Genomic DNA, 24,244 nt, shown 5'->3' with positions numbered 1-24,244 from the left:
GATAACAGTTAGCATGTTATTGGAATAATTGGATTCACAAAAAAAGACTGACATAAAGCCAATGTTATGTTTCCGTGACTTTGATATTCTATTGTATGTCAGTATTTGTTCACCGTGTACAAGTGATAATGACATTTGACCCACACTCTTATCTTGTGTTATCTTGGCTGATCTGTCAGAGAATGTTGTGCTTGCAAACACCCCTGCTCTCACACAGACACACATTTTACTGGGCTGTAGCTTCAGGGAGGGAGAGAGCTTACACCCAAGTGGCTTCTGCTTGTCGAGATTTACGGTGCTGCATTCAGGGCAGGTTGAGGATGAAAACACTTGTGCTGGCGCACCAAAGCAGAGACAGAGAGAGCAGGACAAAGAAATCGGTATACAGCACACTTGTCAGGGTGAGAGAGGAGCGAGACTAGAACACAAAAGGGGCAAGCACTAGCTGAGCGTGTGAGAGAGTTAGAGAAAGAGAGACAGGGAGAGACTCCTCGGACTCCCAAGACTCCGTCGCTTGCTGCCCTCACCGACCGACACATGGCCGGCCGCCCGTCTCTAACCGAGGAGGACTTCTCCTGCCCGGTGTGCTGCGACGTGTTCCGAGACCCGGTGCTGCTGGCCTGCTCGCACAGCATCTGCCGGCGGTGCGTGCTGCGCTTCTGGGGCCAGCGGCAGGAGCGCGAGTGCCCGGTGTGCCGCTGCGTCTCGGCCAACCCGGAGCCGGCGTCCAACATCGTGCTGCGGGGCATGTGCGAGGCCATCCTGGAGGAGCGGCACCTGCGGGTGGAGCGGGCCTCCGCCCAGGCCGGCGTCTGCGGCACGCACGGCGCCCCGCTCACGCACTTCTGCGAAGACGAGAGGAGGCCCGCGTGCCTCAAGTGCCGAGTCCCCAAGAAGCACAACGGACACAGCTTCAGGCCCGTCGAGGACGCCGCCCCAGAACACAAGGTCAGCTTTACTTTACAGAGATTATGGAGAGCTTTGTAGTTTGTTTTTGAGATTATTTGAAATTAGTTGCTTGTAGAGATGACACATAATATATAATTTTAAAGGCATTCTGTGGTTGGTGATTGGTTTATGATAGCTTTGATGTTTGTTGACATACAGTATGTAAACAACTGATGGAATGTTACATGCTGTGTAATTGAATGGTGCATGGAAAAGTACAAGCGTCAGAGACATCCAGCCAGACAAGTTTTTCCAGACTAGAATCTGATTTATAGCCTATGTAAATGCTGACACTTAGGGTACATTCACAACTCAAGTATGTTGTTGTCCCCTAACACAAACTTGAAGACAGACAGGTCATAAGAATGAAAAGAAAATAATGTGCCCATTAATGGTGGTATTAATGCAATCATCATTTGATATACTGTATCTATGTATAAAAGTCAAATTCAATTGAAACATTTTCATGAGCTTAATAAGAGATAATATTCATGGAATAAAGTATTGTGTTAATATCTTTGTTTTTGTTTATTTTTAGAAAGAACTTAGAAGTAAACTGAAGCCCCTTCAAGACAAACTTAAAACTTTTGAGGAATTCAAACAAAACTTTGAACAAACGGCTGAGTATATAAAGGTAAAATATATGTTGAAAGTATATAATTGCACATTCATAAAAAGTAAACAATCATTTCCTTTGTTCTTTGAGTATTCAAACATACAGTATGTGATATACTGTAAGTTCAGTGAGCATCTTTTTCTGATGAAAAAAAGACATATCCACTCCCTTTCTTCAGTTATAGGCTACTTTATAAAGCTGCGGCTACTGTATGTTGAGCATGTTTAAACTACACTGTGAATTACAGTATTATACGCATGTAATGTTGCTTGAAGGAGGATTTACACACTGTGACTCTTAAACAAATTTAGAACCAAGCAGAACAAACAGAACATCTCATCAAGGAGGAGTTTGAGAAGCTTCATCAGTTCCTACGAGAAGAAGAGGCCTTCAGATTGGCAGCACTCAAGGAGGAGGATGAAAATAACAGACAGATGATCAAGAAGAAAATAGATGAACTTGACAGTGAGATCGCGTCTCTTTTGGACAAAATCCAAGCCCTTGAGAAAGAGCTTGGGGCTGAAGACCTTTCATTCCTGCAGGTAAACTCGTGCTTTTTAAGGTCCCTGAGTGATCACATGGTCAACAAAAATATTAGGAACATATTTGCATGCTGTAGATTGATCTGCTAATCAATACTCCTGAATTTCTTTTTTGGTAGAATTACAAAGCCATTGTTGAAAGGTAAGTTCTCCCTTTTGACCTTTGCCTCTTAGTGACATAACTTGAGGATGCAGTGATTCTGGATGGTGTAACATTAGTTGATATTTGAACCAAACACCAAACAAAACACTGGAGAGCAAGCTCACCTCCCCAAACCCTTCCCCTAAACGCCCATCCCCCTTTGCAATGATCACACTTCTATTTCTGTGACTTGGGGGACAATAGCCTACATCTCTGAACTGGGCTCCATTGTGTCTTTCTCTTTGTGTCATGTGGATGTGGTTACAATTAATTAATTGTGTTTTTTTCAGGTAGACTCCGGCAGATGCTAACTTGTGTTTCTCTGTATGTGTGCATGCTAATCCATATGTTTTTCGTCAACTCGTGTGTTTCTCTAGAATGCAATACTCACCACAGGACCCTGAGCCTGTGTCAGGAGAGTTATTGATTGGCGTGGCAAAACACCTGGGCAATCTGATGTTTGAAGTGTCACAGAAGCTGCAGACCATGGTTCCATACAGTAAGCTCATACTCCACCTGGTCACACTTCTCCAGCCCACTCTAAAGGGCTCCACACAAATGTTGCGTTGAGTGCAGTGCACTCCGTTGTCGACGTTTGAATATTAAATTTCATTCAGCGTTTCCAATACAACCCCGCACACCTAGGCAGAAGCCTTTTGAGTAAATCCTCCCCCGAAGTCGTAGTTCTCTTGCAGACTGAATCACATTATTTCACTTTTACAAGCCTTCCACAGGGCCTGCTGTCAAGAGGTATCCCACAGCATGATGCTACTGTCACCATCAAATTAGGCATAGTGTTTTGTCCATCAAAAATAGCATTTAGTCTGTCGGCCAAAAAGCTCAATTTTGGTTTCAACAGATAATGAACCTTCTTCCATTTGACCTCCGAGTCTCCCACATATCTTTGGGTGAACCTTAATATTATTGAATATAGATTTAATAATAATAAATGTTTGATGAATAAGGAAGTTTTTGTCGTGTGTGGGCAAGATGGCATCGTTAGACTCTTTCTCTCCTCTTGATGAGGAAGCGATCTCTCAACTGCTTCAGCAAAGTCATCCAACAGCATGCCCTAGTTTCTCTTGACTGGCTCCCGATAGTGGCCAGAATTAAATTGAACTCTCTCACTTTGGCCTATAGAACACTGACTGGGTCTGCTTCCTGCCATTTTAATTCAATGATCAAGAAGTATATCCCCAACCGCCCACTGCGGTCTTCTGATGAGCGTCTGTGTTGTGTCGACCAGCTGTAAACGCTACTGTAGGTCAAATTCAAGATTTTTTCCTCAGTGGTTCCTTGTTGGTACATAGGATTCAGTGCTCACTGTTCCTGTGATAGTTTTGGCTCTTTCAAGAGGGGTCTAAAGGCATATCTGTTCCAACATTTACTTAGTTTGTTACGTGTTTCTTATGCATTATGGTTTGTATATTATAGTATTTATTTATTTCCATTGGTCTATTGATTGAATTGGCATTGTTGTTTATTATTGCTGTTCTCCTTGGTGTAGTCTTATCAACTTTTCCTATACACATTCACTGCATTCAAGAGATCTTCATTTCACTAATTGTGAGACTTAGCACCACACATTATTAGGTCAGTCACTTTAAAGGGGTTGACTATTTATGCAGTTGATTTTTTCATGATATATTTTTAAAATTCATTAACGTTACTTTGTAGAAATATAATTTCATTTTGATATTAAAGAGGGGATTTTTTGTGAATTATTGTAAAAAAAAAAAAAAAAAGGCCAAATTCAATAGACAAAGATATTAAGTAATGCAATGGGGAAATATCCAAGGGGGTTGAATACTTTTTATAGGCACTGTGTGTTGGTGGCCATGTGTAGGGGCTTTAACTCTCTCTCCACTCCACAATGTGTTCTGATTCTATGAATCTTTCTGTTTCATACACCTCTCTCTCTCTCTCTCTCTCTTTCTCTCTCTCTCTCTGTTTATCTCTTTGTTTTTTTGGCAGATCCAGTGACTCTCGACCCTAACACTGCCCACGCAGACCTCGTTGTGTCAGCGGATCTGACCAGCATGGCCTTCAGCGAAGAGAGACAGATGCTTCCCTGCAACCCTGAGCGATTCAGCGGCTACACCAGCGTCCTCGGCTCCCTGGGATTCACCTCCGGGATGCACAGCTGGGACGTGGAGGTCGGAGACAGCACCGCCTGGGCTGTAGGCGTCATCGCCCAGTCTGTGTACAGGAGAAAGAACACAAACACCAAAGAAAACAGGTTCGGTTTGTGGTACGTTGGATTTTACAACGGCAAGTACGGCAAAGGGTACTCTCCTGAGATCCTCACCCTTCTCAGAGTGAGTCAGAAGATCCAGAAGATCAGGGTCCAGCTGGATTGCGACAAGGGCAAGGTGACCTTCACTGATGCTGGTCGCAATGTTTGCCTACACGTCTTCAAGCACAACTTCACTGAGGCTGTCTACCCGTACTTCTACAGCCACTGCAAGCTGCACCCACTACGAATTGTGCCTGCGAGGTCTTACGTTACAGTGGAGCAATTTAGCAGTTAGAGGAGGCTCTCTATTCGAAGCTTGGAGCTTTTACAGTTTGATAAAAGCAGTACCCCCCCCCCCCCCAGAAAAAGTACTTTTAACCTGCTTTTGACCTAATTTACAGTATTTAATCGATATATTAATAGCTTGATGATCTTTTATGAGTGGGCCAACCATGAAAAGGTCATGGCTCCCCATGATATCCGTCACAATATCAAGACTACAGTAATTTCCCGCATATAAGCCGCAGGACAGTGTTTTACGCAAGTTAAAAGAAACAAAACCATATTAACACCATGTTAACTGCCCTCTGTATTAACCTCATAGCTGAAGAAGTTTTGCTAAATCAATATATAAGCCGCGGCTAATAGTTGGGAAATTGCGGTAATCTTATTAGACATATCCACAGGTTCTGTAAATGTTGTGTACTATGTCAAGTAGCAGTATTGCGGTGAAACATCTGCATATTCTACATTGCGAATAAAGACTCAATAACATTCCTCACCTGTGTCTCCTGACTTTCAGTGACATGTTTACATTTAACAGTCCCTGTCTTTGAAAACGATCTCTTTGCATGGTGGGTCAACCACATTCCGGAATTCTAGTTGCTGTCATCACATTGAATCGGTAACAAACAGGTACTCACTTGTGGACATGATTCAACACAAATTATACACCTGCAAATAATGATGAATTATCATTCCTATTAATCTCAGTGGCAGTGCGTAGCTAGCGTTTCAGCTCAAGAGGAAAGCAAGTGAGTGTCTTAAAGGTATACTATGCAGGATTGGCGATTTCATCGCCGGTTTCGCTTTCATTTTCGCTCGTTTTATGCTTGCATATTTCTCTGCAGAGCTTCCCCTACAGCTTTAGCGTGTATATTTGACAAAACTCCTCAATCGGTCAGTCTGCCGTGCCTTTTCATGAGACTTTACATGACACTTCCTGGAGTAGAGCATGGGTGCGTGCCCGGTGTCTCCTGAAGTTGCAAGTGTGGTTTTACCGCTACAGACCACTAGAGCGACCAAAAAACACACCGTTCGACCGGTAATGACTCATTTAATCATATATAACAGTATGGAACGAATTGATTAACTGAAAAACGTTGCATAGTATACCTTTAAGGGCCAATCAGTAATAAAATGATTTGGTTTTAACCACAACATGTCATATGACTAACTTGAAAGTACCTGCCATGACTGAAATAGTAAATCAACTGAATAAATGACACTCGTACATGCATGATATTTTATTTTTGGATACAAGCCGTAAATTAGTAAATGTCAAAGCATACCTCACTGTTTCTGCTTTGCCTTGTATGTCAACAAACGCAGAAGCTGTCCCTGCATGAGTGGCAACAATGGCAGGTCTTGGTCACCAATTCTCAGAGCACTCCCTTACACATGTTAGTTTAATGGGAAATGTCACAACTTCAAACAACGATAACATTGGATGCTTCCAACCTTTCCTTTATCGCCCACTAGATGGCAGCATGGTCATGTCATCTCTTGGAGCCGTGTCGCTTCTCATACTCACCAATCAGGCCCACAGAGGCACATGGAACACAGTGACAGAATGCTTGAATCTGATTGATAACTCTATTCCACAGGGAGCTGGTAACTGTTCTACAGTTGGTGAAGGTGAAGAACCCTGACCCTTGTTTTATGTTTGCATTTTTTCACACTTTCAGACTGTTTGAGTCAAACTGACCCGGCCGGGACAGTATTTTGCATTTCAAAATCAAAATCGATAAAAGTTATGCAATAGATATTGTCTTCATCTTAATTCCCAACAAATTCAGATATGATTAGTGTCAATTAATCTCTGCTAGATCACATTGAACAATACAATCCTTGCAATACAATTTGTATATTTTATCTTTTTTACAGCACAACTTTGTTACAGTGACCATACAATACAGTAAATTACTATATTATTTCTTTTTATTATATTCGCTGTAAGATACTAGCCAGTAGCTTCCAGTAGAGTATTACTTCTCTCTAGATTTTTAAACCAGTGTGCCCTCACAAGCTTGCCAAGACGTGTATACTGTATAAAAAATTCAAAATCTGTAAAAGCCCCCCCACCGAAACCAATTCATTTTGGCCAGATTCGTTTTGAGAACCAGTAGCTAACACGCACATTCACACAAAAACACATAAAAACATGAAGTAATAAAAAGATAATAACATAGTGTACACTATACTCGTGCAGTGACATGGGTAGGGGTGGCAGATGGCCTATATGTTGTTGAGAAACCCAGCAGCTGATTATACTAACGATCCCAGGTATCTGTCACATTTTCGGGAGGTACAGTATACCTCCTTCCTGATGCTGAGGGTAGGAGGCAAAACTCAGAGTGCTAAGCATGATGTCTTTTGAACATCCAAGTTTGGTCATATTAAAATATACAGTCTCCTTTCATCCCCAGATGTTAGAATCCTGAATATCTTTTATTACAGCTATTCAGATGCAACTTTCAAATGTCCAGCAAGAGGGACACTATGCCTCTGGCCCTATTGTTCTGGGCAATTTGCCATTAATGCTCTTTATTAATTGGTTATGGCAGAACATACTGTTAAAAACTACACTGTTTAAAGCCACATATTGAAAACCATCTGCTCACTCTCTGAACTACTTTGTGTCAGATTTGCAATGTATGAAATTCAAACTTATAAAATATTGCCACACACTTATCATAAGCAACATGCTCTAGTTTTAAATGCCATTCCATTTTATTTTTCTTTTGAATTGTATGTCAGATCTCAAAGAGAACAGGATACTATAATTACAGAATTTCTGCCTGTGATTGCGATTAACCTTGCACCATTGCGTCATGGCAAGAATCCAAGCTTTTTTGTAGTTACACTGAATTTAGTCATGCAGTGCACCAGGCCCTAACATAGATCGTATGCAACACACCGCCTGCAGTACAATTTGACATCCAACAGGGCACAGAGTGAAAGAGTTTGAACATGTTTTGCCATGTTCTGCCAGTTGTGTGGGCTTGTGAGAAATCTCTATCTGCGTTTCGCTATATGCATTTAGCTTAAATGCTTTTACAGCCAACAATGTTCAATCTGATGCAAATTTGAATAGATAGATAGAAACAAAGCATTAACAGGTTACCCACATTTGTGAGATGTGATAATCCTACCTGCAATCTTGAGCCCGTAACCTTTGTTGTGGTTTTCAGACACAAATAATCACTGCTTTGCATGCACATACCATACATGTTTTTGAGGTCAGATTAGTATGTAATTACTATCCGCCCCCCTGCTCCAATGCCAGGAGTTCTACTTGAGACAACCATTGTCTTCATTTCCACATAACCTACCAAGACAAAACAGGCATCTTTTCCTGACAAGGAAACACATTTAAAAGATCATTTTCCAGATAAGAAAACCCTTTCTTGTTGAAGGCTATTTTTGTTGAGGGTTAGGTTTGTTTGTTTGTTTGTTGACTCCTCTCATCTTTTGTACCATACATGTGTCCTGCTACAGACCTGCCTAATGTCTGAGATGGCCCGGCAAGGGGCACCGGAGGCATCTCAAACCTGGATGGGACAAAGTATAGCGGGGGGTCAGGGGGTTCTACCACAGGATTTTTAAAAACTGAGTAGATGTCATTTCCATTATTCTGGTACATTCTAATGGGTGGCCTACAGGAGAAGGACAATACTTTTTTTGTTCACATTGCACCTTGATTGCATAAGCAAGCAAACCTGGCTGAGCTGAGCATGCTTTCCAGAGTGACAGAGATTGTGCTGCATTTGGGTTAAACCCACATTTGAAAGTTTGAACTCAATATAGCTTTGGCCTGTATTAACTGTTAATATTAAACAATGACTTGGCTCAGGGAATGGCATTATTTGGGTGGGCTGGTTGAAATGTTGGGTGGGTGGATCAACAGTCACAAAACACACAGAAAAATCGATACCTAGTTTGAGTTGCTGCAGCCAAGAGCTAGGGATAGGCAGTATTTCTGATACATGTACAGTATCTCTGGTGTTGACTTGTAATTTGACCAGAGTTGTTGTGATCAGAACATTGAGACCCAGGAAGTTGATCCGGTGCAAGATAAGTAGCCTAACGTCTATGTTGCTCTCACGCACACCAACCTCTTTTCTTGAGAATTTTAGTCTTCAGTTTCTTGAGAACTTTCATCATCCATGGAAGATAAATATGGAACCAGATATGTGGCTGCCCTGCAACAAGTTGCCGCATGTATCTTAAGCAACACAACAACATTTTCATTTATTTAACAATTTGCAGATTTGTTGTGTATTATAAAATTGTGAACTTTAATCATCTATCTATCTATCTATCTATCTATCTATTAATGCAAGGAACGTCTGTCTTTGTGTCAGTCTGTGTGTCACTCTGTCTGTCTGTCTGTTATTGCTCAAATAGCTTAACTTACCCTATCATGAATTTGGTTCATGGTTTTAGTATTTGAACCCTGACGTTCTTCTTGTAGTCTAAATCCAAAGAGTAGGACAAAATAAGTGTTAAAATAGGGTAGACTAGCCATATTTCTAAATAAACACAACTTGTGCATAGATGTGCTTCACGTTTGTGCTCTACTCTTGAGTGCATTAATTCTGCCAGGAGGTTGCAGTGAAAACATGGCATCCGTTGTCCCTGATTTGGGTATTTTCCTAATAAACTAAGTGGAATAAATACAAAAGTGGAATATAAAAATAGTGATGTTGTGATGACATGATAACAGTGAGAGTGTGTGTGTGTGTGTGTGTGTGTGTGTGTGTGTGTGTGTGTGTGTGTGTGTGTGTGTTTATTAAAAAGTGAGTGGATCCTGGCATAATAGCTCTAACACCCGTGGGGCCCGGGTCAATAAGTAACTTGTCAACATACTTTAACGACACAAAAAAGGTCAGAAGGAAAAATGGTTTGTGTCCCAGCTTTCTATTGTATTACTGTCTCCAACAGCAGAGTTCGGAATGACATGATCCCGTACTTTTATCCATTTTGTTGCGTAACTATGCTCCACTCATAAGATGTAGTAAGGCACGCGTCTTCACCTATGTGAGTTGACATGTGTGATGAGTTTGCAGAACGCTCATGATGCCCTCTGGGCTGCTGAGGGAGTCCTATGCCTGAGGGATGACGCCTTTCTGATACATTTGAATAGGCCCTGTCAACAAGAAAAACAAAAACAAGGCTTGAATGTTCTATCAGAGATCCTTCAGAACCCTTTTTCAACTGTTTCTGGTTCTATTTTGTTCCCAAGCTACTTCCGCTGCATTAAGATAACGTATGGAATGTTCACTGATAATGGAGCTCTCGAGACGGTCTTGGAACATTATCAACATCAACAGCAGACAGAGCATGTGACCTACATGCAACATAGAATGAGCATTCACCCTCAGCATACATGTCGAGGATATGGTCATGTTATGTTGTTGCCAGCATAAGGTTATGCGTCATTCATTCGACACTCCAACCAGCTGTCTTGAGGTTAAAATGCAAATTTGTGTCCACAGTATACAACTACAGGGTTGTGGCAATTATGCCTGCAATCCTCCCAGAAACTCCACCCCCTTCTGGTGCGCACCGGCGTCTCTGAAAGAGAGCAGCCCCACCAGCGCACCATGACATTTAGACTGCATGTTCTACCTGAACACACTTGTCTTGTTATGTTAAGCCATCAATTCACACAGGGCATATACCTGGTGTTCAAAGGTGAGAGAAAGGGAGGAGGACAGGTAGAAGGAAAGGCAGAAAGATAGAATGAAAATTAAAGTGTGAAAGAGAGACGGATTTCTGCTCTGAAAAAAAGCAAAACAAAAAAGCCAAACACAGTGGAACCGTAACTCGATCTGTCTTGACAATGGACCTGCAGTCCTCTCTCCTGGAGCAGGACCTCTCGTGTCCGGTATGCCGGGACATCTTCCAGGACCCCGTGTTCCTGCTGTGCTCGCACAGCTTTTGCCGCGGCTGCCTGCAGCTCTCCTGGAAAGAGAAGGACGCCCAGGAGTGCCCTGTCTGCAGGGAGAGAGTCTCCATGAAGCAGCTGCCCTCCAATCGGGTGCTGAGGACACTGTGCGAGGACTTCCTGCAGGAGCGGAGCCAGCGGCTGACCGCGACGGATGCCGAGGTGCTGTGTCGCCTCCACGGTGAGAGACTGAAGCTCTTTTGTCTGGAGGACAAGGAGCTGGCATGCTTGGTGTGCCGCGACTCAAAGAAACACACAGACCACAAGTTCTGTCCCATAGATGAAGCAGCACAGGATCTCAAGGTAGAGCCTGCTGATATTGATGCCTGTTGTGTTTTTTTTGTATTGGACCACCTGATGCAGGTAAATGTTGAATGCATTGGGGTGAAGAGTGAACTTCAGAGCAAGTCCACAGTGCAAGCTATTTTTGACATACTATGTGAAAGTCATAGAAACCAATTAAGGCATTGGTTTTGATTTTACATGTCTCAGCTTCATTCATTTGATATTGAATGGGATGACCTACCCCCCCACCCCTCAAACCGCTTGAAGCATATGTGATTGAAACATGGCTATATGCATTATGTTCCCAAGACTTTCCCTATATATATATATATATATATATATATATATATATATTTGTATATATATATACTATATATATATATATATATATATATATATATATATATATATATATAAACAGAATTTCCATGACCTATAATGAATTTTTTGAATGGATTTTAGAGCAGCCGAGTAGAAGAATAGAAGATGAATGATGATGTAAAAGACGATGAATAGATGGATATCGATTAAACAAAGTTGGGCTAACCACAACCATTCAAGCAAGCAGTAAAGCTAATACAGACATACTGTACACAAATTCTAGGAATATAGTTGTATTAGGCCTAATATAATCCCATGATATTCCAGAAACCTATGGGAACCCAGTATACAGTATGACACTACCCTGAGGGTGAGAACCAACCGAAGTAGCCTAGTCATGATCATACATGTCTCTACTGTACCTGCCTTAGAGCAGGGGTCTATAACTCTCAAGCTACTAGTAGCTCCCCACCTGTCTCCAAAAGGCGTGAGAATTTTGTTCATAAACCTGTTAACCCAGTCATTTGGGAAACATGTTAAAAAATCCTATGACATCAAATTCAGTATATAGAAAGAGAGAAGGTAAATGAGTTGAAAGGAACCTTTAAAAAGCATACACATCTTATTCTGCGGTTTTGGGTGAAGGTCATACTAACGGCATGATACAACATAAAAGCTCTCGGCCTTGTCCATTAGGTCAAAGTAGCTCATTACTGTAAGACTGCTGCAGCTCTCCACTTCTTGCAGCATGGCTCTCCATAGAAATATATTAACAGATACAATTTATCATGAATTAAAAGCACTGCCTCAGTTTCATGATGTTTTATTGTAGGAAGAACTCAACACACGGATGACGCCACTGAGAGAAAATCTTACCACTTATAAAGGAATTCAGCAAACGCTGAATCAAAGAATCATGCACTTGAAGGTGGGTTTAAGCAACTTACTAAGTAATTCAGTACATTTGATTCAGTACACATGATTTCTACCTTCAACGCTGCATCCTGGGAGAGAATTGACATGGGACGGTCTTTGTTTTCAGGGCCAGGCCCGACACACGGAGCTGCAGATCAAAGGACAGTTCCAGGCGCTCTACCAGTTCCTCCACGACGAGGAGATGGCCCGGATCGCAGCACTTCGGGAGGAAGAGGAGCAGAAAAGTTATATGATGATGAAGAAGATACAGGAGCTCTCATATCTCTCCGAATCCATCCATGCCATGGAGATGGAGATGAACATGGCCGATGTTCCATTTCTGCAGGTATAAAGAGGTTATTTTGTCCCTATAAGTGATTACGTTGTATAGATACAGTATGAGTGAACTGACATGTAAAAATCATGAGCCATCTTGAGTAAAGAAAATGAATTCTCTTTTCTTTTCAGAACTACAATTCCACCATACAAAGGTATTTTCACTTCCCATTCTTCAACTCCATTTCCAAAAAAGTTGGGACGCTGTGTAAAATGTAAATAAAAACTGTGCTATATGATATACAAATCATATTATTTGAAATAGTTCAAATATAACATAAATTGTTGAAACAGAGAAATTAAATGTTTTTTGTTGAAAGTATATATTCATTTTCAATTTGATGCCAGCCAACACTAACTACTAACACCACTACTTTTTCTTGAAGACTTTTTCTTTTTCTTAGCGTCTGCTAAGTAACCTAACAGTAACTGAAACTGTAAAAATAAATAGGTCAGGGGCATGTATACCAATGTGTTGCTTTCCCTCTTTCCCTAATTTAACAACATTCTGTACGTGTTTGGAAACTAAGGAGACCAGTTGCTAGGATTTTGAGGATGAAATGTTGGGTCTTCTTAATCATATTTTTCATTCCATGGCACACCCAATGTGACAGTTCTGGACTCCAGTCAGGCCATTTCAGCACCTAGACTCATCTGCTAGGGAGCCATGCTGCTGTAATATGTGCAGAATGCATTTGCCATTGTTTTCCTGAAACATTCAAGGTCTTTCCTGAAAAAAATGTGGTCTGGTAGCCGTAGATGTGGCTCACACATGTACACTATATACTATAAAAGTATTGGGTCACCCCCTGATGACTTAAGTGACATCCCATTCTCAATCCATAGGCCTTAATATGACGATGGTGCCCCCCTTTGCAGCTATAACAACTTCGACTTTTCTGGAAAGGTTTTCCATAAGGTTTACTGTAGGAGTGTGTTTATGGGAATTTTTGGCCATTCTTCTGGAAGTGCATTTGTGAGGTCACACACTGATGTTGGGCGAGGAGACTGGCTCTCAGTTTCCGCTCTAATTCATCCCAAAGGTGTTCTATCGGGTTGAGGTCAGCACTCTGTACAGGCCAGTCAAGTTCATCCACACCAAACTCCATGTCGTTATGGACCTTCCTTTGTGCACTGATGCACAGTCATGACATTTCCAAAAACCACAGGACCATTTTCCTTTTCACCCCAGATAAGTTGGTGGCATTTCTGTATTATGTCTAAATATGTTTCCTTTTTTGCATGGTACAGTTTTTACCAGCATTTCTGGATTTTACTTCAAACTGTGTCCTGGGCCCATGCAATGATGCACAGAAACAGGTCTGGTTTTAATGCATCTGAGGCTCAAAGATCACAGCCATCCCATAATCTTTTTTTTTTTTTAAAGATTTCTCTGGATTCTCTGAATATCTTACTTTTTCACTCAATCTTGGTGCCAGTTACCCTAATTAGTTGAGACTGAGAAATGCATCAATTTGTTGTCTTTATCATTGCACACGTTTTCCAACCTTTAGTTCCCCTGTCCTCAAAACTCTTTTGAGACATGTTGGCATCAAATTCAAAATTAGCTTATATACTGTATATTATCCATGGAATAGTGAAATGTGTCACTTTAAATATCTGATATGTTGTCTAGGTCATTTTGTAGCTATATGCAAATTAGCACATTCTGTTTTTGTTTGTGTTTTACAAGCGTCTGGAAATTGGAAATTGGGTTACTCAGTTCATTCTATTCAGCTTTTTGTTTATGCGATTGTGCCAGCATTAGCTGTGACAGCCTTGAGCACAACCGACTCCTAACTGTCATTGCAGAGCCCAGAGCACACTGCAGGATCCTGGAGAGGTTTCAGCGAAGCTTATGAATGTGGCGAGTCACCTGAGCAACCTGAAGTTCAGCGTCTGGGAGAAGATGCAAGGGATCATTGAGTACAGTACGTTTTAGCGTTTTTCACAGCCACTAATCAAGTTTTTGACAGATTTTATGAACAATGAAACGACTTGGGGAAAAAAAACAGTACTTGTTGTCACATGTTACAGGCACATAGGCCTACTTACGATCATTGTCTTTCTCCAGCTCCTGTGACACTGGACCCAAACACAGCGCACCCGTGCCTTGCACTGTCCGATGACTTGACCAGTCTACAACTCTGCACTGAGATTCAGCAGCTTCCTGACAATCCCGAGAGGTTCGACGGCTACACCAGCGTCCTGGCCTCCGAGGGCTTCTCCTCTGGGACGCACAGCTGGGAGGTTGAGGTTGGAGACTGCCCGACCTGGGCTCTGGGGGTGGTCTCAGAGTCCGAGTACAAAAACAGGGAACAGCATTTGAAGTTTGGTCTCTGGTATATCGGTTGTGCTCACGGTAGGTACGGCAAAGGTTACTCCACAGAGCTCCTCACTCCACTCACGGTCAGTCAGAAACCTCAGAGGATCAGAGTTCATTTAGAATGGGACGGAGGAAAGGTGAGCTTCTCTGACGCGGATACTGGTGAAGTCCTCCACTCGTTCATTCACACTTTCACAGAGATGGTGTACCCATACTTTTGCAATGTGTGTTCTGTTCAGCCACTGAAGATCTTAACCCTGAAGCCTTCTGTCAATCTGTAACAAGAACTGGTCTCTCCATTTCACACTTCACAGGGTGCAGTTTTCACCTGCAGTATATCACAGTTATTTCTGCCAGTGAGGGACAATGTGATTTATTTCACCAAAAATATTGCTGATCTGACCTAGTGTTATAATGCATTTAGACAAGCTAGAGTTCATTTTGTGACTTCTGAAAGCAAAGTTCACATTTGTTTCGACTTGTTTTGTTTCGGTGAAGGGTTGTTGCTCAACAAGCAAATGACATCCTTGCATTTGGTGTTCCTGGAGCGCGTTGTTTACAGCTCAGTCTGATACACTGTTCATTGCCCAGTCACAAAGCCAGCACTGTGAGTGAACACTGGATCTTTTAGAGCACCAACACTGAAAGTACAGAGAACTGTGAGGAGCTATCCACAGAATTTGTCAGAAAAGTGCATGGAATTAGAATGACTAACTCTCCCTTTAAATGGGGCTCTAGAATGACTAACTCTCCCTTTAAATGGGGCTCATACACTGCGGTTGGAAACAGAAGGGACACTTCCAGATAAACAAAAAAAAAACGCTTCTTCGCAGGAAATCATTCCTCTCTTATTCTTCTTTCTCTATGTGGTGAATAAGGTTGTCACACTTGTTGTGCTGCATTGCCTAAGCTAAGCCAATAAGAGGAGAGTTTGGTCTGAATGAATCCAGGTCACTGCACATGAGAGGGAAGCTGAGCCTAATCCTTTTCTAAAGAAGTGGAACTTACAAGAGGTAAAACTGTGCAGATTGTAGATAAAAAATGTTGTGCTATGCAAACTACTGTGACTAAATACTGTGACTCAACACCGCTGCTGGATAAGCAGTGGTAAACTGCTCATGTGTTACACGTGTTACATTTGTGCATTTAAATAGAAGCTGTGTTGATTACTATACCACAAATAAACAATAATAAACCACAAACACAATGCACTGTGTTGGCAGGTCATGGAAGGTCTATGTTAGCCTAGGCCTACATTATTGGTGGGCATTTCCGGGACTCTTTGGCTGTTTAGCTTGACATAATTTGGTTTGCCTTGACCAGTTGGAATACTTTTTCCTATGTTTGACTTGTTTACTCTTTATCTTTCAAGGTTTTCATGTTTTTTTTTGTTTTAGTTTTTTTTTTTTTTTGCTTGTGTCTTCTGCCACCTAGTGGTTGAAGTGAAACCATATAGGTGCATTTTTAAAAAATTATCATTCATCAAGATTCATTGCGCATGAAGTGAAATATTTCAAGCCTTCTCTTTGTTTTACTATTGATTATTCCGATCTTGATGACGACTGTTTACAGCTCACGGAAATGAAAAATCCAGAGTCTAAAAATATTACAATAGAAAATTCATGGTACAGATATTTTCGAAAATACCGGCAATGGTTCCTGAGCTGAGTTCCTTTCTCAGTCTGTGCAGGGCAACGGACTTTTCCAGGATATTCAGGTTTTTTTTTAATGCACCTGTATAATGTGTACATCTGTGAGCCCTCAAGGGCAACTGTGCCTTTAGATCCTTCAGTGAGCTTACTGTGGCAAAAGCACCGAGACAGATATGTCTTAATAGACTTATTTGACAGGGACCATGTACGGTACATTTCCTGTGTCAGTGTTAGCTATGCAGGTCATTTGCATCTGTGGTCAACTGCTGGGCCAAGTCTATTAGAAGGTCCTAAACTGACCTGATCTGAGTGGTGTTACTGAGCAAAATGTATCTTACCCAAACAGTGGCATGGGTCAGGGCAGTACATTTACTCTACTGTATATTACTCCTTTCAGGCCATACTTTCGTAATGAATTAACCTGGGCATGCTTGATACGTATACGTTACACTACATGTCTTACCCAAATGTATGTGACATGCCATTAGAAAACACCTGTCTACACCTGTAAGAGTGTACTTCTCAAATGTATGGGATATACTCCACACATGTGGGTAGATTTGGCCTCTCCGAATAAACAGACATCCAGCCACTTACACCGTGTGGGTGTGTGTGTGTGTGTGTATGCGTGTGCCTTTACTGCTTCAAGTTTTAAGCTGTAGTAGAATGGACCAAGAACTGATGAGTACACCCTCTAGTGGCCATATCTGGAGAGTGTTGCATTAGATGAATACTCATTTTATCCTGAGCAATCAAAATGTGATATAAAAAAAAAAGTGTCTGGATGGGCTGTTCACCGTAAATCATCAAGATTAATTAAAACAGAAAAAAGCTTGTAATGTTTCACGACATGTGCGATTAATCTAGATTATATGAAAGTTTTGAAATAATTAAGAGTTAACTTTTCCATGATATTAGCCTATATTGATTTTGAGATACACCTGTATGTTAGCAGTCAGAGTCGCATGCAGATGTCTGATCCGTAGGAAGCAGTGGAATGAAATTTCAAGAGAAACAAACAAGGTTGTGGCATCACCTCTCCATCTTTAATATTAATAATATACAGTTAGGTATAGAGAACATTATAATAACAGCATATAATAAACAAAAAAAAAAGATTAAAAGTTGAAAACCGTGTATATTTATATATAAAAAATAATAACAATAATAAAACAAACAAACAAACAAACAAAAATAAAATAGCTAAAGTCATATTCAGGTCTAGCAATAAAACTGGGTCCCGGGCACTGCACTGGGAATGGTTAGATGGTGTCTATGTGAACGGCACTTCTCTTGTTCAACACATCAGCCACCCCTCACAACCTCTCCCCATCAACTCAACCTCGTCGTCTACCACACAAGAACTAAATAATAGACCATATACACTGTACCGACTCTTTGCACACGTGGCTGCAAGATATCAATTACCCACACATGCATTGCGCCATCAAATAGATAGCGAGGCTGTCATAAAGTCAACCAGTGGATTGTGGGTATGACAACATGAGATGTGACAACGTGTTCATTACAGAACATTTGGAGTGAACACACTCTATGCAGACTGTTTGCTATAGAAATCATAAGATCCAGTATTCAGTTCAGGTGTACTACATATAACAACATACAGATACTAAAGTAATCCATACAAATCATTGCAAGGTCAGTTTGGAAGGGTTGTTGCTCCAAGAGGTGAGAGGTTGCATGTGGGGGGTGGGGTTTGGGGGTGCAGAGCCTCAGTTGGTTGCAGAGGACCAGGGCCTGTATGCTCCTTTTTAAGTCAAGGGCATGAAACATGGAGGATCTACAGGTAGGGCTTCAAAAACGAGATCCATCACTTCACAATATCATAATCATAATAATAATAATAACAATAATAACAATAATAATAAAAAAAAACAAGAGTTGGGGCCATAGCTCTCCGTCCTAAACTCTGTTTCTTGGCATGGAGTGTGGAGAGGGGTGACAGATCTGTCATAATCGTCTTTATTCTCATCATTAATATGAATGCAATCAAGTCATTAAAAAAGTTATTGTTACTTTGCCACTCATGCTATTTTGCATACCACCATCTAACAGGGAGACATAAGATACACATCAAAGCAAACATGTGTACAGGAGGGGCCCTACTGTTTGACAGGGTCTTCTGAAAGTAACGTGGCATTCTACAGGTTGGGTAAAAAAAAACATAATAGCTAAAAAAAAAAAAAAAAAAAATATGACAGGCAATATCTATGACACCTCCCCAGCTTCTGTAATGTTGAATTCACTCTCACACACGCACACCAGCACACAAACACACTCTCCGCCAAGCAGTGCAAATGCTGAGTGGGAGAAAGCGCTCACCCTCCACAGTAATGCCCGTCTCTTGCATTTGTGCCATTTTTATAACCTGCCATCTGCAACGCCTCTTCGCCCGGCATCTCCAACAACCTATCGGTTCATTCTGGTTCCCTTAACACGTTCAAACACCTTCTGTTCTCCACTCTCAAAAGCCATACTTCCCACGGTCACATGCGTGTGCCTACTTAGTGTGTGCGTACGTGAGCGCCTGCGTGTGTGTGTCTGTGTGTGTGTGTGTGGACGATCTGCGAGAGCTACAGTACCTATACGCTACCGTGCCTGCTGACACACACAAACAAGCGGGCAGTGGACGCCTCGTCCAGCAGTGCTCGGTCGTGTCGCAGAAGGATCCGGAAGCTCGGGAGGCGAAAGAAGCAATCAATGGTAATCATAACGACGGGTATCATAACGAGGAGCAGCAGCTCGAGGAGCAGAGGGGTGCGTTCGCCTCTTTGTCATGTCTAGCGACGGTGTCGCTAACTTACTAACGTACGTACATACAGACCCAAACCACACCAGCGGTCAGGGGAGAACAGGGCTTTTGGGTGTGTGCTGTTCACACACGGCTCTGACACCGCATAAGGCCAATGTAAAAATCTCCGAAACAACTGAGCGAGTTAAATTATGTACACGACGATGGAATGTTAAAATGGAATGTCTGAGGTACGTTAAATGTTAATGTGCTGACTGTGTGAGTGAGTGTGAGTGTGAGTGTGAGTGTGAGTTTGAGTGTGTGCTAGCACATGTGTGTGTGTGTGTGTGTGTGTGTGTGTGTGTGTGTGTGTGTGGGTCCTAAATCATGAGCATTAAAAAAAAGCAAAACGCAGTCTGAAGAATGGTGATCAGAGTGAAAGCTTGGCCGTGTGTTCTCAGAAGATCTTTCCTTTCTTCTTGTTTTTGTCCATGGTCCTGCAGACAGAGACACAGAGAGAGCCAGAGAGCAGATGAGGCTTTGAACTGGGGGGAGCACACTAACACACCAACAGATGCTCCATAATGAGATAGCAGGCGACAGCGCAGCAAGGCAAACAGATGCTAATAGCTGCCTGCATTTATTTAAGTTCCATTTCCCTCCAGTTTGACAACCAGTTTGGGGTACATCTCAGATAGTGACAACATTCCTGTTTTCATGACAATTGTTCTTCCTAATTTCAGTTTCAATACAGGAAAGGGCTGTTCTACATCTAACATCAAACCTGGGTGCATACACATGCAGGGTGGTATGAAGCAGACTTGAGAAAATGGAGACTCACTTGGAGGCGTCCAGCCTCTGTTGCTCCAGGATGCGCTGCTGCGTCTCCCAGTTGGTCTTCTCGTCCTCGAACTGGCGTCTCTTCTCCTCCAGCTCCTTGTACTGGGCCTCCAGGTTCTTCTTCATCTGCTCGTGACGTCGCTCCAACTGAGCACGAGCAAGAGCAAGAACCAGACGAGGAGGGGAGATCAGAAAAAGGGCAAATACAAAGTCATACTTGCACACTCTCTACGCCTTAACATGTTTAATAAAGCGTTCTTGCGCACCAGGTAATTCTGTTTTACACACACACACACACACACACATACACACACACACACGCACACACACCTCTGCCTCAGAGTCCTTCAGCTTCTGTTTCTTCTCTTTGACCTTCATCTCAAACACCTGCTCCATCTCGGTCTCCATCTTCTTCATCTTCATCACGTGCTCTCGCCTCTCCTCCTCCATCTGGGCCAGAGGACTCCTGGGAGAAAGGGAGAGAGAGAACAGGGCACGGGTGAGAGAGCGAGAGAGTAAGCGAGAGAGAAAGTGAGAGAAAGAAAGAGAAAGAGAGAGTGGAGAGAGAGATTGAGAGAACAGGGCACGGATGAGAGAGACAGCAAGCAAGAGAGAGAGAGAAAGTGAGAGAAAGAAAGAGAGTGGAGAGATAGAGAGATTGAGAGAACAGGGCAGGGATGAGAGAGACAGAGCAAGCAAGAGAGAGAGAAAGAAAGAGAGACAGAGAGAGAGAGAGAGGGGCAAAGAAATAAGTCCAGGAAAAGACCAGAAAGAGCAACTGTATCAACTCAACAACAGGCTCAAAATACTGCTGCCTCGACTCCCCCTAAAATGGGTTAGAACTGAGGCTAACAACATTAACGCTAATCAAACATCTGGCTAGCGCTATGCGTGATCAACAGCTCTTTATTCTCCGCTTTGATCTCTGGTCAAGATGCATTACTTTGTCAACTGGCCCTTGGTCTTGGAGGTGTCGACGCCGTTACATGTGAGAGCGGCCAACTTCTTGCTGCGGTAGTTCTCGTAGTGGACGTTGTTGGTCACATCTTTGAGGTCCTGCATGTGAGTCCTGCGGAGGGAAAGCCACAAGAGCGTCAGCGGTCACCACGAGTGAGATGTCCTGCCAGTGCTACTGTACTTCCCTGCACAGTACGGCTATGCACATGTAGCTGTGCACACTACTACACGCAAATACAAGTCTCTCAGTTCAAGTCGTTGCACTGCAAAAACCTAGTGCTTTCTTTTTAAATCATTTGACTTAATTAAGTTTGTCTTATTTTAAGTAAATTCCTCCTGAAAACAAGCAAAATGATCTGTCCGTGCAGTAAGTAAATTTGTCTTGATAAGACTCCTTAAAATAAGTCAAAGTCTTCTTAAATTAAGTGAAATTATCTTTTGAGAGAGTGCTAGGTAAGTATTTTCATACTTATATGAACAATACCAAATAGATTTTTGATCTTAATATAAGATAATTACACTTGGTTAGATTTCATTTTTTGCAGTGTGAGTTCAACGCTGGTTATTATTATTTCTCATGCCATCTTTCTCTCCCATATGCTTCCTGTCACTCTTTCTACTATTCTCTCCAATTAAATGCATGGGTCTGGATGCCAAACAGCTACCAGCTTCTAATGCAGCGTGACAGTTTAATGATCCTGAAAAGCGTGTTTCTGCTGCAGTGCCTGTTTGATCCTGGCCGTGAGCAAGCTCCACCACCCTGGGCGCTAGGCTCACCTGAGCCTCATTGGGCGCAAGGCTCACCTGATCAGCATGTTCCTGAGGACGGTGAAGTCACAGTGCTCGCCATTCTCCACTGAAACGGCAGGAAACACAGACAGGTGAACACTACCACTCCAAACACAAACACACACAACACAAAACACACACACACACACACACACACACACACACACACACACACACACACACACACACACACACACACACACAAAGAACACAGGCGCAGACACACACACACACACACACAACCCTAGACAAACAACAGTGTTTCTAAAATGTTGTTTCACAACAAATACATACACACACACACACACACACACATGGGAATCACACAGGGTACTCCACAATGGTTTACTGAAAGCAAGAATCAACAAACATGAATGGCTAAACGCAAAACAATAACAACAACAACAATGACACAAACAGACTGATCACAATGTGAACTGTTAGCTGACAGTACAGTTAACAGTTTTACACACAGGAAACAGGTGGGCAGTTAAGTCAAAAACATGCCTTGAGGTTACGAGGAGGGTTAACAGGTCAAAACACAGGTATGTCAGATGAGTCGTTTCGTTTTCGACATGCTCAGACAGCGCTTCGCACAACAAACACACACGTACGAACACACACACGCACACACACACACGATCAGTAATCGGTTAAAGAGTGGGATTCTGGAAAAGGACAGCGATGAGGCCTCTCTGTTCTCTTCATCCAGCGCGGACCGTGGCGGGGGCCAACTACGAGGACCACTGCGCTCCAAGTCTCGGACCACCACGCCCCAAAAGTGCACGTTAAGAGCTCGGACCTACCTGATTGGCTCCCAGAGCAGGAGGAGGAGGAGGAGGAGGGGGTGCAGAGGGGTGACCCTTGACCTGCCGTGAGCCTATCTGTCTACAGTAACTCAGAATGGCTGGGTAGTGGGATTACATGAGCAATGAGGACAAGCACGAGAGGTCGGAGGTCAGCGGCTGTCTGATGACTGGAGTGTGGAGGGCGAGGGGGAGGACCATGGGGGGTTGTGGGTGTGATGGCATGATGGGATTTGTAGTTCTACTTGGCGGAGGGGGAAAAAACTACACAAAACAAAACAAAAACAAAAAAAAATTCCAAGAGGAGCCAAAATGATTGATGCATTCTTTTGTTTTAAGAAGCTCTACACCTGTGGTTAGGTCAGACAGGTGGAAGTGTCAATCCTGCAGTCAACAGCACAGAGACTCTGACTCTGCCACCATTGTTCAAATCAATGTGGTTTTTGGGACAACTGGGACAAACAAACCAAATGCACTGTGTGGCGTGCAAAGTCATTGAGTGCACCATCGACTCGGATCGACTGACCTTGAGTTGTGCAACAGCAATGGATGGATTCCATCGTGCCCTGCGTGGAGTTCTGAAATAGTTCAGTCCACTTACATTACGGTGCATGAGAGGCTGGCCAGAATACTTTCCGCGTGTGCAACACTACATCTGCACAGGACAGGAAGTAGGGTGGACAGGAAGCTGAGGGGTTGTGCCAAGCATGCAGCTCTGGACGAGGCATCAGTCCACACAAAACAAAACACAGGGATCATGGACTAGTCTCCTAGGCATATGACGGTTAACGGGACAGACAGTGAGAGAGGGAGAGCGAGATAGAGAGATAGAGAGAGAGAGAGAAAAAGAGAGACAGAGAGAGAGAGAGCAAGATAGAGAGAGAAAGAGAGATAGAGAGAAAAAGAGAGAGAGAGAGAGATCAAGATAGAGAGAGAAAGAGAGACAGAGAGAGAGAGAGATTTGGCTCTACGTATGCAACTAGTAAATAGCACAAGATGACTTATCAGTTTCTTCATGACCAGCAAGAGCCCCAAGGATGACCTTTGACCTATGGTCACAGCAACATAAAAGGTGAAAGGGCAAGGGGCAGGACTGGGCTGGAGGATTGGGGGTGGGGGGCGGGGGTGCAGGAGGTGGCGTATAAAAGTGAGAGATGATTTACCAAAAATGCCCTCTGTCAGTCATGGAACAGAACAAGGAAAAAAGAAAGAGAAAAAGAGCACAAAGAAAAAAGAGAAAGAAACAAAAAAAGGAAGAATGAAAAAAGTGAAAGACTGGTACAAGGATTCACCCACATCACAACGATTCAAAATGGCCAAAACACACACATACACATACACACACACATACAAAAACACACGCAAACACACTCAAACACACACACACACACACACACACCCATTTTTCAGGGGGAGGAGGCTTCTTATAAAATCATAGAAGGCAAAAATAAGACAACAGTGCACAATATCAACAAAACAAAAACAAAAACAACAACATCCATCAAAAGTTGTTGTGGTCGATGAAGAAGAGAAGGGGGTAGGCTGGTGG

At 42.6% G+C, this 24,244-nt stretch overlaps 3 protein-coding genes across 4 annotated transcripts in view; 2 read left to right on the top strand and 1 right to left on the bottom strand.

The window, feature by feature from the left end:
- Window positions 1–237: 237 nt before the first annotated feature.
- On the top strand, window positions 238–5,261 carry LOC134094002 (E3 ubiquitin-protein ligase TRIM35-like). Its single transcript, XM_062547355.1, has 6 exons — window positions 238–948; window positions 1,487–1,582; window positions 1,876–2,106; window positions 2,226–2,248; window positions 2,626–2,747; window positions 4,223–5,261. Exons 1-6 carry the CDS (start codon window positions 538–540, stop codon window positions 4,777–4,779), a joined length of 1,440 nt encoding a protein of 479 aa, XP_062403339.1. The 5' UTR covers window positions 238–537; the 3' UTR covers window positions 4,780–5,261.
- A 5,128-nt stretch (window positions 5,262–10,389) lies between these two features.
- On the top strand, window positions 10,390–17,134 carry LOC134094000 (zinc-binding protein A33-like). Its single transcript, XM_062547352.1, has 6 exons — window positions 10,390–11,019; window positions 12,155–12,250; window positions 12,365–12,583; window positions 12,706–12,728; window positions 14,386–14,504; window positions 14,648–17,134. Exons 1-6 carry the CDS (start codon window positions 10,612–10,614, stop codon window positions 15,178–15,180), a joined length of 1,398 nt encoding a protein of 465 aa, XP_062403336.1. The 5' UTR covers window positions 10,390–10,611; the 3' UTR covers window positions 15,181–17,134.
- Window positions 17,135–17,575: 441 nt separating this feature from the next.
- LOC134094001 (septin-7-like) overlaps window positions 17,576–24,244 on the bottom strand; it is a 28,174-nt gene continuing 21,505 nt past the window's right edge. For both annotated transcript variants that reach the window (XM_062547353.1, XM_062547354.1), the window contains exons 9-13: window positions 21,905–21,956; window positions 21,087–21,212; window positions 20,474–20,609; window positions 20,145–20,290; window positions 17,576–19,800 (exon numbers count right to left, since the gene is read on the bottom strand). In XM_062547353.1, coding sequence (XP_062403337.1) covers window positions 19,761–19,800; window positions 20,145–20,290; window positions 20,474–20,609; window positions 21,087–21,212; window positions 21,905–21,956 — 500 coding nt within the window. In that variant the 3' untranslated portion in view covers window positions 17,576–19,760. The remainder of the gene's footprint in view (window positions 19,801–20,144; window positions 20,291–20,473; window positions 20,610–21,086; window positions 21,213–21,904; window positions 21,957–24,244) is intronic.

Source organism: Sardina pilchardus, chromosome 10, assembly GCF_963854185.1.
Source record: "Sardina pilchardus chromosome 10, fSarPil1.1, whole genome shotgun sequence".
Classification (NCBI taxonomy): domain Eukaryota; kingdom Metazoa; phylum Chordata; class Actinopteri; order Clupeiformes; family Clupeidae; genus Sardina; species Sardina pilchardus.
The sequence above is the reverse complement of the archived record's forward strand: the minus strand, read 5'-3'. Positions and strand labels throughout refer to the sequence as shown.

Excerpts from the sequence above, each read along its gene's own strand:
- LOC134094000 (XM_062547352.1), top strand. The coding sequence starts at position 10,612 with ATGGACCTGCAGTCCTCTCTCCTGGAGCAGGACCTCTCGTGTCCGGTA. Across the intron at positions 12,251-12,364 it reads AAAGAATCATGCACTTGAAG|GGCCAGGCCCGACACACGGA; the intron begins GTGGGTTTAAGC and ends CTTTGTTTTCAG. Across the intron at positions 12,729-14,385 it reads TACAATTCCACCATACAAAG|AGCCCAGAGCACACTGCAGG; the intron begins GTATTTTCACTT and ends CTGTCATTGCAG.
- LOC134094002 (XM_062547355.1), top strand. The coding sequence starts at position 538 with ATGGCCGGCCGCCCGTCTCTAACCGAGGAGGACTTCTCCTGCCCGGTG. Across the intron at positions 2,107-2,225 it reads AAGACCTTTCATTCCTGCAG|AATTACAAAGCCATTGTTGA; the intron begins GTAAACTCGTGC and ends CTTTTTTGGTAG. Across the intron at positions 2,249-2,625 it reads TACAAAGCCATTGTTGAAAG|AATGCAATACTCACCACAGG; the intron begins GTAAGTTCTCCC and ends GTGTTTCTCTAG.